The sequence below is a fragment of the Kogia breviceps genome, chromosome 13 (genome assembly GCF_026419965.1).
Source record: "Kogia breviceps isolate mKogBre1 chromosome 13, mKogBre1 haplotype 1, whole genome shotgun sequence".
Taxonomy (NCBI): Eukaryota; Metazoa; Chordata; class Mammalia; order Artiodactyla; family Physeteridae; genus Kogia; species Kogia breviceps.
In genome coordinates this window covers 41,236,091-41,250,856 of record NC_081322.1, presented here as the reverse complement: position 1 = coordinate 41,250,856, position 14,766 = coordinate 41,236,091, and the positions used below count along the sequence as shown (strand labels likewise).

At 39.0% G+C, this 14,766-nt stretch overlaps 1 protein-coding gene and 1 long non-coding RNA gene across 8 annotated transcripts in view; one reads left to right on the top strand and one right to left on the bottom strand.

Moving 5' to 3' along the window:
• The window catches only part of AK9 (adenylate kinase 9), a 116,515-nt gene extending 111,998 nt beyond the window's left edge, over positions 1-4,517 (top strand). Inside the window, exons 34-38 of the mRNA XM_059083187.2 lie at positions 596-765; positions 1,221-1,319; positions 2,297-2,399; positions 3,759-3,873; positions 4,292-4,517. Of these exons, the coding sequence (XP_058939170.1) occupies positions 596-765; positions 1,221-1,319; positions 2,297-2,399; positions 3,759-3,873; positions 4,292-4,494 (690 nt within the window). The 3' untranslated portion in view covers positions 4,495-4,517. The remainder of the gene's footprint in view (positions 1-595; positions 766-1,220; positions 1,320-2,296; positions 2,400-3,758; positions 3,874-4,291) is intronic.
• LOC136792451 (uncharacterized) overlaps positions 1-14,757 on the bottom strand; it is a 33,051-nt gene extending 18,294 nt beyond the window's left edge. For 3 of the 7 annotated variants that reach the window (XR_010836249.1, XR_010836255.1, XR_010836252.1), the window contains exons 1-2: positions 14,663-14,751; positions 14,376-14,540 (exon numbers count right to left, since the gene is read on the bottom strand). This is a non-coding gene — a long non-coding RNA (uncharacterized lncRNA). Of the gene's footprint in view, positions 1-3,279; positions 3,381-6,262; positions 6,410-14,375; positions 14,541-14,662 lie in introns of all 7 variants that reach the window. The other 4 variants (XR_010836253.1, XR_010836254.1, XR_010836251.1 and 1 more) reach the window with 3 other exon arrangements.
• Between the last annotated feature and the right edge of the window lie 9 nt (positions 14,758-14,766).

Below are 14,766 nucleotides of genomic sequence, written 5' to 3'. Positions count from 1 at the left end.
CTGATATTATAATGACCACAATTTGGTGATATAAAAAGGTTGTAGTTGAGAACTAATCAGGTGCCTCTGAACATTTTATTTTCCTCTGAAGAATTTGAATTTTTTATCACTTTAAGAAAAAAACATTTATTTCTTCCTGCTTATTCAAATGATAATCACAGAATTTTAAAACTGGAAATGACATTAGAGGTCATGTACCTGGTCTGCTCCCTTCATTTCAGAGTGATAACTAAAGCTGGAGAAGCTAACTCACCTGCCAAAGGGCACCCACCTAGTTAGTTATACTGTAGGACAGGAAGACTGTGCACTCCAGTGCCTGGGACATAGTAAGAGCTCAACAAATGTTTTCTGTATAAGTAGATGAGTGAGTGAGTGAAAGTAGGAGAGACCTTAGATGAAATCACTTGCAAGTATTACTATAAGGCACTTGCAGTCAGGGAAGGAGCTATAGTAGTGCAGAAAGCAGCTCTCAGATGGTTTGAAGGACGAACATTGCTACTGAAAATGGGGACAGTAGCAAGAGAGCCTCGGTGGATTCTCATTGGCATAGTATTCCTGTCTCAAGTGGTCATGTTGCTGTAATCTTTTCTTATAGAGATTTTTGGAGAACCCCGAATTATACGTGCCTCCATTAGCACCTCATCCTCTCCCGTCTGCCGACATGATGCCCAAAAGGCTGACAATGTCGGAGCTGAAGAGCCGGTTCCCTAAGTGTGCCGAGCTCCAGGGCTACTGTCCAGTGACCTATCAGGATGGCAAACAAAGGCAAGTCCTTGCTCTCGTGCAAGTACAGGATGACGGCTCTACTTGGAATAAGTGGTCCATATAACAGTCTTAACATTTTGATCAAAAGGTCACTATTGCGCTTCCCTGGGAGCGCAGTGGTTGAGAGTCTGCCTGCCGATGCAGGGGACACGGGTTCGTGCCCCGGTCCGGGAAGATCCCACATGCCGCGGAGCGGCTGGGCCCGTGAGCCATGGCCGCTGAGCCTGCGCGTCCGGAGCCTGCGCCCCGCAACGGGAGGGGCCACAACAGTGAGAGGCCCGCGTACCGCAAAAAAAAAAAAAAAAAAGGTCACTATTGCTTAACTGGAAAATGTTCTATTTCTTCCTTGAGCGGCAAAGATAGAAAAATAAAATATTTTGACACTTTTATTTATACAGTACTGCATATTAATTATATAATACATAGTTGTTTTTGTTTGTTCCTTTGTCTTTCAGATACGAAGCCCTAGTACCTGGTAGCATTCACTATGCTTTAGAATATCGTGATCGTATATATATCTGTGAGAGTAGAGAAAAACTTGAGAAATTTTTGAGGTGAGACCATTCACTAAGTCACAAACATTTACTGAATATCTATGTTAACTGCATCATGCTGGGATAGATACATATGTGAGTGCACACACACACGTGCATATATACATACACATAGCTGAAGGGGCAGTAGTTACTTACCTACTGCCACACATTTCTGTTTTTCACAAGAAGCTGGAAACCAAATTTCTTCTTACATTTATCTGATTTTTAAACTTTTGTGACTGATTCCGATTTTTAAAAATTACAATGTGGATCAAATCACATCTGCAGATAGAATTTGTGCAGTAGTTTGTGACCTCTAGTGAAGATCACTGTTTGAAGAAATTTAACAGTAAAAAGAGAGAAAAGACATTCATTGCTGGAAAGGATATAGGACTGAAGGAGTGAAGGAGTGAAAAAAGGATTTTCTTTTTTCTTCAATGGGAAAGGTACGAGCATGTTAAAATGCAGGTGCCTGGGAAGGAGCCAGTAAAGAAGGAAATGCCGAAGGTGGGAGAGAGAGAGAAATTGCTATTTAAGATTTCTGGAGAGAGGGTGGAACAGGGATGCAAAGAACGGTTGGAGACTGATCTTAGCTGGGAAGTAAGCTCCAGTGTGGAGAAAGGAGCCTGTGTGTGGCTCTGCTTGTGGTGAGCAGTTGAGGAAATTTCGTTCTGATGCTTCTCCTTGGATAGCCTGGCCCCCATGTGGAGGTTATTAGGAGGGTTAGAAGTGTGAGGGCAATAAAGGAAGCTTTATATAGTTGCTGTGAAAAATAAGAAGAACACTGAGGAGAGTTGAGTAGGGCTAGGGACCCAGGCAAAGCTGGCCCTCATGAATTTCTAGGAGCCCCAGGCTTCCCACTTGTATCATTTTCTCCACGGGAGAAAAACAGGCAGTGAACGTTATCTTTCAGCTGTCTCTTGTGTGTCCACCTTCTTGTGTACACACAATGAGCACATCTGTGGGTATCCGTCTAACGGATTTTGTGTTCTTAGGTCACCACTGAAATACTGGGATCAGAAGCTTCCTTACAAACTTCCGCCGTTAAAGGAACCGATGTGTCTCACTAGTCTGCCTTTGCCTGGATATCTGGAACAGGTTCACTTACATGAGTTTCTATGCATAGATTTTAGAAGACTACAGCAATCTCTTCTTTAACAATAATTTTTATTTTGGTCACAATGAAGTTCAAGGCAGAGTTTCCTGATTTTAAGCTGCAAATCCACTTTTAACCTATTTTGGTTTTGAGTGGTTATGAAAATAAAATGTGAGAAAAGCCCCTGTTTCCATAGCTAATTCCCAAGTACCTGCACTACAGTGAAAAAAGAGTAAGATAATTATTTACATCTGACTTGTAGTTTGTTTCTTATTTTGAATTTCAGTGTCTGTAAAACTTTTTCTTAATTTGAAATGTGTAAATTCAGTCTCTAAGAGGTTTTTTTCCCCTGCTCAAAAGGGTTGAGTTGAGGTGTCACCACAACTGAACCACCGAACACATATTTTGCTCAAAATCTGGATGAAGCTATCTACTCAATCACATCTTATTTCTCTAAATATACCTCTTTCTGAATATAGTCAAATTTATCCGTAGCCAACCACTATTTTATTTTATTTATTTATTTTTTTTTGCGGGCCTCTCACTGCTGTGGCCTCTCCCGTTGCGGAGCACAGGCTCCGGACGCGCAGGCCTAGTGGCCATGGCTCACGGGCTTAGTTGCTCCGCGGCATGTGGGACCTTCCCGGACTGGGGCACGAACCCGTGTCTCCTGCATCAGCAGGCGGATTCTCAACCACTGCGCCACCAGGGAAGCCCCAACCACTATTTTAAAGGCTTTTTAAAAAAAATTCTTTAAAACAGTTGCCTAGGGCACAATTTCATACCTTTGTTACAAATTCCTAATCACTTTGCTTTTTTTCAGCTCCCCTAGATGGTTAGCCTTCAATTTAGTTTAATATCAAAAGGCAAGATGACACTCACCCAGAAAAGGGTGTTCTCTTCTTTTCCTGCTTGGGGCTCCAGAATCTCGACTGCCGTGATAACTGTGGTCTCTGGAATTCCTGGTCAGGTGGCCCAGGGTCCTGAGAGTGAGAGGCAAGCTGGCCAGTTCTGAGCAATGGAAGCAGAGATGGGCCGAGACAACTCAAAGCCCAGTGTCCCCTCCGTTCTTTTTTTAACTTTTTGTTATGGAAAATGCCAAACATATAAAAATAGCACTGTGTAATGAAACCCACGTATCCATCACCTAGATGGCGCTAAGCCAATTTGTAGTTTTTATTTTTCCTAATCAAATGTATTTTGTGTTTCTGTCCTGCTGGCTAAGAGCTCATTTAACTATCTTTGTAAGCTCCATCCTCAACCCCAGGAGGCTATTTGAGACAAAGAATAACCTCTTTATCTATTTGCCACAAGAAAATAAAACAAACTCAATATACACATAATCTGTTCCCTACCTGCAGGGTATCGCAACTTCTCTAATTAAAGCCATGAATGCAGCAGGATGCTTAAAGCCCAAATTCCCCTTCTTAAGTGTACGGAGATCTGCGCTACTCTATATAGCATTTCATCTAAAAGGTATGTCTTTTTTTTTTTTTTTTTTTTTGCTAGAAATGATATGCTACTCAGAACTAATTTAATATTAATTGTAGTATAATGTAATAAATAGGATTGTTGAGTTGAGTTGGTCACTTGCATGGGGAGTGTGTGGTGTTGGTAGCAAATATTTTAGCAAAAATATCAAAACTGAGTTTCTAGTTTTTGAAGCAGGGGCTACTCGTAGCCTAATCAGCACTCAATAATCCATTCCATATAGGAAGGTGAATAGAGACAACTATGATCTAAAATAGAATAATCCCCAAATCTTATCTGGGATTTGGATATCTTCTTGGCCATAGCTGTGCAGCTCAATCACACACAAAGTTCTCCTTCTCTTTAATATAATGATTCACTAACCTAACAAAAAACATTCACAGTCCTGTGAAATTTTCTACAGCCTTTAATCCCAAAGGTTCTGAGTACACAAGAAAAAAATATAAGAAGAAGATGGAGCTGTTTATGGAGAGATGTGAACTCATTACATACCTGGGTGCCAAGATGACCAGACAATACAAGGAACCTCAGTTTAGAGCTATTGACTTCGATCATAAATTACAGACCTTTCTCTCTCTTAGAAATATAGACCCAGTCAATGGATAGAATGCTTGGGTAACTGCACCCAGAATCTTCAGAGTTACCTGAAAGGGATAAAAAGCAAATAGATTGAAAATCTGGCCCTCCCTGATGTACTTTTCCCTCCTGAGTGATACACCACAGCTGCCAGACTTCAAATGAATTCAGAGCTCTGCCAGCCAGGAAGGAGTGCTCTTCTGTAAGCCTAAGTTTTCATATAATTGTAAAGTTTATTGCTCTTTGCCTGAACTTTGAGGTTTTAACAAAAGTTATTACATTTAGAATTCCATTTAGAATATTTAGGTAACTTAGTTTACTTCATGAATGTATTGTTCATTTTCCTTTTTAATATTTTCAGCAGAAAAGTCAGTCAGTCTCTGTTAAATGTAAAGTCATTTATGCGGTAAATGTTAGAAAGCTTCAAGAAACAAAATTAACATGGATATAAATAAAATAGAAATATTGGTTACACTTTTAACATAGGGAGTTGTTGGTAAACTTCATGAACCTAAAGACACTTTATCATTTTCCCAACAAAATAAATGGATTTTGAGGTAACTAAATGGCTGCTGCTTTTCTTTTTCTCAAGTATCCAAGGAAACATGCTTTATACATTATTCTGTAGTTAGAAATCACCTGGATATTTGAGAAGGATGAAATCTAGAGTCTTTTTATATGACATTATTAAGAAGTATATGCTAGAGGAAAATTAATGAATTGAATTTGAATGAGATTTTAAAAATAAGATTATCAGTTTTTCAGCAGGACTATAAGAAATCTAGCATGTGAAATAGCAAGATTGTCTCTTTAAAAAAATGAAAAGTACAACCATTATCATATTTAACCGTGGGTAAATCTCAGTTTCCATGAGCCTTTGTTTCTTAAACTCTAAAATGAATGATTTAGCTCTTTTTTTCCAGCTTTATTGAGGTGTAACTGACAAATAAAATTATACATATTTAAGCTTTACCACATGATGATTTTGATACAAGTATACATTGTGAAATATTTACCACAGTCAAGTTAATTAATGCATCTATCACCTCACATCGTTACTTTGTGTGTGTGTCTGTGTAGTACGAATGGCTTAAGAATCACTGTTAGCAAATTTCAAGTATCATGACAATATTATTAACTATAGTTACCGTGCTGTACATTCGATCCTCAGAATTTATTCATCTTATACCTGAAAGTTTGTACCCTTTGATCAATAGCTCCTATTTCTCCCCTCCCCCCAACCCCTAGCAACCACTCTTCCACTCTCTGCTTCTATGAGTCTGACCTTTTTTTTTTTTTTTTAGATTCCACATATAAATGATACCATACAGTATTTGTCTTTCTCTGTCTGGCTTATTTCACTTAGCCTAATGCCCTTCAGATTCATTCATGTTGTCTTTGATACCTACCATTTCAACAATGTTAATTAAAAACTAGAAGCCTCTTTTATATATATTTTATATGGTATATTTAATAATAAAACAAGTTTTAAACAAAAGCTAGAAGCCTATTGTCAAAGTTAGGATAAATCCCAAAAGTCTTTGAAGAGTTACTGATATACCCATAGATGAATCATTATTTTTTCAGGAGACTGGGAGCTGTCAGTAGCTGCCAAGTTTTACCAGCAACGTAAGGTACCAATCACTCTTCTCTTCCCAGTTCTTAGTACTGCTAATTTACCATCTTCCCGTAGTGTTCTTAACATGTCCACAGGCCTCAGCCATTGTGTTTTCTTCTGTGGGTATAAGAAGTTTCCTTTAGCAATTAAACCCAAACTTTATTGCTTCAGCTCCCTCACCTTTATGAAGGGCAGTAGTCATGCAAAGTTCCCCCAGGAATCCCTTGAGAGGCAGGAGTATCTCATAGGCTCCAGAGCAAGTCCACACCCACTGGATATTGCCATCTTCTGGGGATCTTCTTCTATAATATGGCTTCACTCTGAGAACTGTACAAACCCAAGGGTGTGAGAAATCTCACAGCTCATCCACCATTGTTCTGGAGCTGCTGAGTTCTGCGCAGAAGTGGGATGAATGCCCCCTCTCTACTGAGGAGAGAGAAACTTAATCCCTGAGCTGAGCAAGGGACCAAATGCCATGTGATTCTCCCTTTTCATCCCTGTCTCCACAGAGTGTCTTCTTTCAAGTAAATCTGTTTAATAGAGTGCAGCAGGTAGGAGCATTGGGTAGGGAGTGGGGAATCAAATTTCCAGAGCAGCTTATAGCTCTGGACATTCCAGGTCCCTAACACTCGCATGCAAATTACAGTTCATTACATGTAGGACTCTATTTAGAATAACCACAGACAGGGCTACCATTCCAGGCTGTTTGCTGTGTGCTACTGGCTTTACATACACTATCTCATTAAATTCTTACACATTGTATTAATACACACAAGAAGAGCTTCCTACCCAAGATCACATAAGTAGTAGAAGCCAGATTCAGACCCTGATCAGACTATCTCCAGAGCCTTGCTCTTCCTTTACCACCTCCTACACTGTAAGTCCATCTTGGAAACCACCATAATGGTGTCAGTATTCCTGGGGCATTTCGTTGGCCAGAGTCCTCTGGGTACTCGTGCAGGCACGTGCATGTGCATGTACTTTAGAATATAAAAGTATTACAGAAGACACAGGAAAATTTTTTCCATTGAACCCAAGACTCCCTGGCCCCACCCCCTACATGCATTCACACCCCACCTGTAATGGTTGCAAGTTGTGTTTTCTTTAGCAAGTTAGGTCAAGAGGTCTGTGTCCCTAGGAAGGGAGAATGACATTTCTCCAATGAGCAAGGAGAACATGCATCATTTAAAAACCTGTTATTGAAATCTTTTATTTAGAAATTATGCTTGCATATTATTATAAATAATCTATCAACTGGTGTCTGCATATGATGAAAGAATGTTCTGAATGGGTGTCCAGGGACCCTGAATTTCTTCCCTGAGTGAAGCAGTAAGTGAGTGAGTGGCCAGCCCTCACTGGGGCTCATTACCCCCATGCTCAAGGCTGCCACCCGACCACTTCAGGAAGAGGCTGAGGCAATGCCCATCCAAGGGTCAGGGAGAGTGCTCAACCAGCCTGTGCCTCTTACATAGCTTGTCTAGATGTCATATTTCCTACAACTAAAAGAACACATAATTTCATGCAGGAAGGAGAGGTAGTGCCCATTTGACAGACCCTAAGACAAAAAGTAATATAATTACAGTCAGTGAAATATGGAAAAGTAGGCAAAGGATTTTGCACTTCCTTTCCAATTAACAGTCAGATACATCAAGTGGATATACTATATTTGACCATTCCTATTGCTGGACTATGTACTGTTGTACTATATTTTAAAATGCTGTTAATGAAACTTCCTTCACCATATTTGGGATTATTAGCCTGATATAAATTCTGGGAAACAAAAGTACAAGGTGAAAGGATATGAATTTTAAAAAACTAAGATGATGATGTTAGATGAAAGTGTTGCTCTTGGGCACTACTGGGAACACTGTGAATTGCTATTTGGAAGGCGGCTTAGTAACTGGAATTGAGACCCATAAGAATAAATGGGCGGAAAGCAGAACCTTGTTACTTTAACTTGAATTAATAGTGATATTGAACATTATTACATATGTTGGTCATCAGTTGCATTTCTTCTTTTGTGAATTATTTTTTCATGCCCTTTGCTCTTACTCATTGGGTATTTTTAAATTGTTTTGCATGAATTCTTTATGTAATATACACAGTGAATAAGTCCTATATTTTAGGTATCAAAGTAAGAGCTGTTCATCCTCCTCTTATGATATTGAATACTTTTCTAAGCTCTGGAAGTTTTTCCATCTTCAGAGATTTAATAAATATTCTATTTTGTTTTCTTTCTTTGTGTGTGTGTGTGTGTGTGTGTGTATGTTTGTATTTAATTCTTTAAGCCGTCAAGAATTAATTTCAGGATATGTTGTGAGCTGTGGTTTTAAATTCTTCAAAACTCAAAGTAATAAATACTATGGTTTTTCAAAAATATTTTCAGTTTTATTATATATTTCATTTTATTCTCAGTGCATTTATTAAAAGTTTTCATAAATTCATTGGTGAAGGAGAAGGAGTTCAAGAATGGGGAAAAAAATGAGAGATATATTTTATATATGTATGCCTCAGTCTCATTGTGGGTAATTTTTTTTGTTTTATCTTTTTTGGTCTTTCTGTTTTGCTTTTACAAATGAAGGCCTGAGTAGAGGTATATCTGCAAAGCCTGAGGTCCCTTAATTATGGGTGGTTCTGGGAATAATACTTAGAAGGGTAACATCTGAATTAAATAGACCTTTCAAAATTGAGATTCTAACCAGGAGGTGAAAGTCATTCCAAGGCTTAAGGAACACATATATTCCCCAAACCTGTGGGCCAGGCATGTTGAAAACTGCTTAGCCTATATAGGCATGTGTATATTTACAAGGAACTCTCCCAGTCTAGGGTAAGAGATAAAAATATAAACAGATACACACCACCCCTGTGTACTGCAGGAGATATGGAGCCTAGAAACTGGAGCACTACTGAATTAGTGCTATAAGATCCCTATAAAGTGCTTTATAGTCCCTAGAAAATGCCCCATTGGCATTGAATATTGTCAGTTGCCTTTCTGTTCCCTTTAAATCCCTTTCAGTCATAATGAGCCTTAGACTATAGTTTCTTCCAGCTACAGTTCAGTCAATTATCATAGCCTACAAAGATGTTTTCTGATGCCCTTTGTAATGGCAGAGGGCTTTCACCAACCTTCAGTTGCCAGCTGATCGTGGCCCTCTCCTTCCTTCAAACTCCTGTCAAGTTCTCCATTGACCCAGTCCACCCAGAAGCCAGTATGTGCTGGGCTCTGCTGATGAAGTCCTTGCAACCTCCCAGGGCCAAAGATGGAGACAAGGGTGGACAATGGATTTGGTGGAGAAAGAGAAAAACTCCCTCTTTATCAATATTCGCTCTATAAGTGATTTTACTTGCAACAATTTATAGTCTATACCCTGATAACTCAAATATTAATATCTCAAGTTATTTTCTCACCTCTGAACTCCAGACTCTTATCTGTAACTGCCTACTGTATATCTTTACCTGGTTATCTAGTTGACATCTCAAATTCAATATGTCCACCCCATACTTGTTATCCACCCAACTTCTCTTCCTCCAGTTTTCCACCAGATCAGTTAATGGTAATACTGTATACTCAGTTGATTTGGCCTCACACCTAGGGATTAACCTTGACCACATTCTTTCCCTCACTCCCACATCCACTCTCAACAGGCCCTGTCAAAGAGAACTACCTCCAAAATATACCATGAGTCTGGACTTTTCTCATGTTTTGCACTGATTTCACCTAGTCTCTATACCTCTACTCATGTCCCTCTAGGATCTACTTTTCATCTAGTACCTGGATACTCTTAAAATACATAAATCAGGTTCATCAGTCCCATTTTAAAATCTTCTAATGGCCCCCTATCTCAGTTAAAATAAAATCAAAATTCCTTACTCTTGGTATATGTTAATTTTACGTGTCAATTTGGAGGGTGTTTTTGGATGAGATTAAAATGTAAACCAATGACCTCTGAGTAAGCAGATTGCCCTCCATAATGTCAGTGGGTCTTATCTAATCAGTTGAAGATGTGCATAGAACAAAAATACCAGCCTCCCCAAGCAAAAGAGAATCTTCTAGCAGCATGCCTTCAGACTTCATCTACACCATCAGCTCTTCTGGGTCTTGAGGCTGCTGGCCTATACTGTAGATTTAAGACTTCCCAGCCTCCATAATCATATGAGCTAATTTCTTATAATAAATCTAAATCTATATATATCCTATTGGTTCTGTTTCTCTGGATAACTCTGACTAATACAGCATAAAAGGTCTTGTAAGGGCCCTAACTTTTCAACATATTCTCCAATTCTTTTTTATCTGTTCCTTCCTTCTTTTGTATTGACTAAGGACTTTTTAATTCCGTTTTCTCCTCTAAGGGTTTTGAAGTGCCTGCATTCTATTTATATCCATTGAGTAGTTACCACTATTCTTAACATGCATACTTACTCTAAAGGCAATCAATACCTCTGCCTTAAAACACTTACTACCAATCACCAGCTCCCATCTTAAATGCTATTTTTATTCAGTATTTTAGATATAGTCTACTTGTTTATTATCCAAATTAGGCATTTTCTTTTCATAATCAGTGTTTGTTTAGATTTTTCATTTTTCGTCTCTCACCATTCCATCTTACATCTCAGACTTTCCTCCTAGCGTTATTTTCCTTCCTAGAGTAGGGTTTATTGACAGTTAATGATTTCAGTTTTTGTTTGTCCAAAAAAACAAATTTTTTTTTTGGCTGCATTGCATGGCTTGTGGGATCTTGGTTTCCCAACCAGGGTTTGAACCTGGGCCCTCGAAAGTGAAAGCACCAAGTCCTAACCACTGGACCACCAGGGACTTCCCCTCCAAAATTGTTTTGATTTTTTCCCCTTGTTCCTTATGATAATTTTATGGTATACGAAATAGAAATAGACAATCTGAATAGGCCTATATTGATAATGAAACTTAATCAATAAATAATAACCTTCCAAAATAGAAAGCATCAGGCGCAGATGGGTTCACTGGTGATTTCCACCAGACATTTAAAGAAGAAACTATGTCAGTTCTCTATAGTCTCTTTCAGAAGACAGAAGCAGAGGGAAAACTTCCTAGTTCATTCCATGAGGCCAACGTTACCCTAATACCAAAACCTGACAAAGACATTACAAGAAAACTATGGACCAATATCTCTCATGAACATAGATGCAAAAATCCTCAAGAAAAATATTAGCAAATTGAATCCAACAAGTATAAAAAGAATTACACACCACAACCAAGTGGAATTTATCCCAGATATGCAAGACTGGTTCAACATTCAAATATCAATTAATGTAGACCATCATATTAACAGGTTGAAGAGGAAAAATCACATGATCATATTAATAGATGCAGAAAAAGAATTTGACAAAATCCAACACCCATTCATGATAAAAATTCTCGGTGAAATAGGACTAGAGGAGAATTTCCTTACTTGATAAACAACATTTACAAAAATCCACAGCTTACATCATACCTAATTGTGAGAAACTAGATTTCCCACTAAGATTAGAAATAAGGCAAGGATGTACCCTCTCACTACTCTTTTTCAGTATCACACTGGAAGTCCTAGCTAATGCAGTAAGACAAGAAAAGAAGATAAAAGATATACTGATTGGGGAGGAGGAATTTTTCTTTTATTCATAGATGACAATGACTATCTATATAGCAAATCCAATAGAATCAACAACAACAACAAAACCTGGAATTAATAGGTGATTACAGCATGATGGCAGGATATTAGGTTAATAAACAAAAATCAATTGTTTTCATATATATTGGCAATGAATAAGTAGAAGTTGAAATTTAAAACAATACCATTTATATTAGCACCCAAATAAAATAAGTACTAAGGTATAAATCTAACAAAATATGTAAAATATCTATATGAAGAAAACTACAAAACTCTGATGAATGAAATCAAAGAACTAAAGAAATGGAGAGATATTCCATGTTCTGAGTAGGAAGATTGAATATTGTCAAGATGTTAGTTCTTCCCAACTTGATCTATATATTCAATGCAATCCCAATCACAATCTCAGTAAGTTGTCTTGTGGATATCTACAAATTGACTCTAAAGTTTATTTGGAGAGGAAAAAGAAACAAAGAATAGCCAGCACAATATTGAAGGAGAAGCCCAAAGTCAGAAGACTAACACTACCTAACTACAAGAGTATAAGCTACTGTAATTGTCTTGGGGAAAGAATAGATGAATAGATTAATGAAACAGAAAAAGGAGCCCAGAAATATACCCACATAAATATAATCAACTAATCTTTGACAAAGGAGCAAAGGCAATACAATGGAGCAAAAATGGTCTTTTCAACAAATGATGCTAAAACAACTGGACATCACATGTAAAACAATGAATCTAGACACAGACCTTACACCCTTCACAAAAATTAACTGAAACTGGATCACAGATCAAAATGTAGAACACAAAACTATAAAACTCCTAGGAGATAACATAGGATACCTGGGTGATCTTCAGTATGGCAATGACTTTTTAGATACAACACCAAAGGCATGATCTGTGAAAGAAATAAGCTGGGCTTCATTAAAATTGAAAACTTCTGCTGTGCAAAAGGCACTGTCAAGATAACAAGAAGACAAACCACAGACTGGGAGAGAATATTTGTGAAAGACATACCTGATAAATGACTGCTATTCAACATACACAAAGAACTCTTAAAACTCAGCAATAAGAAAATGAAGAACCCAGTCAAAAAATGGGCAAAAGCCCTGAACAGACACTTCACTAAAGATATGCAGATGGAAAATAAGTATATAAAAAGATGCTCCATGTAATATGTCATTAGGGAAATGCACATTAAAACAACAATGAGATACCACTACACAGCTATTAGAATGGCCAAAATCCAGAACACTGGTAGGGACATGGAGCAACAGGAACTCTGATTCATTACTAGGAATGCAAAATGGTACAGTCACTTTGAAAGATGCCTTGTCAGTTTCTCACGAAACTAAACATACTTTTACCATATGATCCAGCAGTAGCACTCCTTGGTATTTACCCAGATGAGTTGAAAACTTATGTACACATACACACACACACACACACACACACACACACACACACAAGATGCTTAGAACAGCCCTATTCATAATTGTCAAAGCTTGGAAGTAACCAAGACTTCTTTCATTAGGTGAATGGATAAACTGTGGTACCTCAGGGAATTCCCTGGTGGTCCAGTGGTTAGAAATCTATGCTTTCACTGCTGAGGGCATGGGTTCCATCCTTGGTTGGGGAACTAAGATCCCACATGCTGCAGGGCCAAAAGGAAAAAAAAACAAACAAACCCGTGGTACATTCAGACAATGGAATGTTATTCAAAAGAAATGAGCTATCAAGCCATGAAAAGATATGGAGGAAACTTCAATGCATATCACTATGTGAATGAAGCTAATCTGAAAAAGCTACATACCATATCATTCCAGCTATATGACATTCTGGGAAAGACAAAACTATGGAGACAGTAAAAAGATCAGTGGTTGGACTCCAAAGATCCTGGGGTTTAGAGGCAATTCAGGACAATGGGAGAAATGTCAAAGAAGAGGCTAATTTTAATAAAAACTAGTAAAATTTTTAAAGAGCTGGGAGGTAATTATGCCCACGGTTTCGAATTCTTGGAGACTAGAGATGGCAAGCTGGGGATCTGGAAGGGTGTGTTGGGGGGTATAAATTATAAACAATTAGGTGTTAGTGAAGCATAAATTGAGGGAAAATGCTGAAATAATTGGAGAGAGAAGTAGGAGGGGACTGAATTGGGGTGGGGCTTGTAGGCCATATCCAGAAGCTGGGCCTTTATCAGGCGGGTACAAAGGAGCCACAGTGGATCCTAAGCAGGGCAGTGACTTCAGTCTCTGGATGTGATTTGCATTTGGAAAGATCTCCTGTATTCCTCTGTATTGGAGGGAACAACACTGCAACTTAGTGCTAGTTAGAAACCCTTAATATTGGGCTTCCCTGGTGGAGCAGTGGTTGAGAGTCTGCCTGTTGATGCAGGGGACATGGGTTCGTTTCCCCGTCCGGGAGGATCCCATATGCTGCAGAGCGGCTGGGCCCGTGAGTCGTGGCCGCTGGAAACCCTTGATAGTCTACTGAAGAAAGATGCTGAAAGTCTGAACAATAATGATCATTTTAATGATAGTAGACATGAATTAAACAATTAAGCCCATTTCATACTTAATCTTGTTTACCCCACAGCCACCCAGTGTTGGCACTGGTGTCAACTTCTCTATTTCACAAGTAAGGTAAACAAGGTTGAGAGGATAAGTAACTTGATCAAGATCACTCAGTACTCAGATCTGTTTGACTGCAGCGCTCCCTTCACGCCCTTGGACTCAGGCTTTGGATGATGGTTTTGATGCTGATGCTGACGATGATGACGGTGAATGTAAAGGCGCTTTCATTCATTAGGCACACATCAGAGACCTGAAAGCCGGCTTCAGCGTCCAGAAAGGAGAAAAGACAAAACTGATTAAGGTGTCAGTGAGCAGCTAATAGGATATAAAACTTCCATAACTGCAGAGGACAACGCCGCTACTGCCCTCCGCCCCCCACTCACTGCAAACACCAGACCTGCCGGGACTCTGCAGGCGGCGCCTCCGGGAACCTCAGGCCCTGCTCCACCCCGCCCCGCCCCCGGGCGCCTCCGCGGGCCACGTGGTC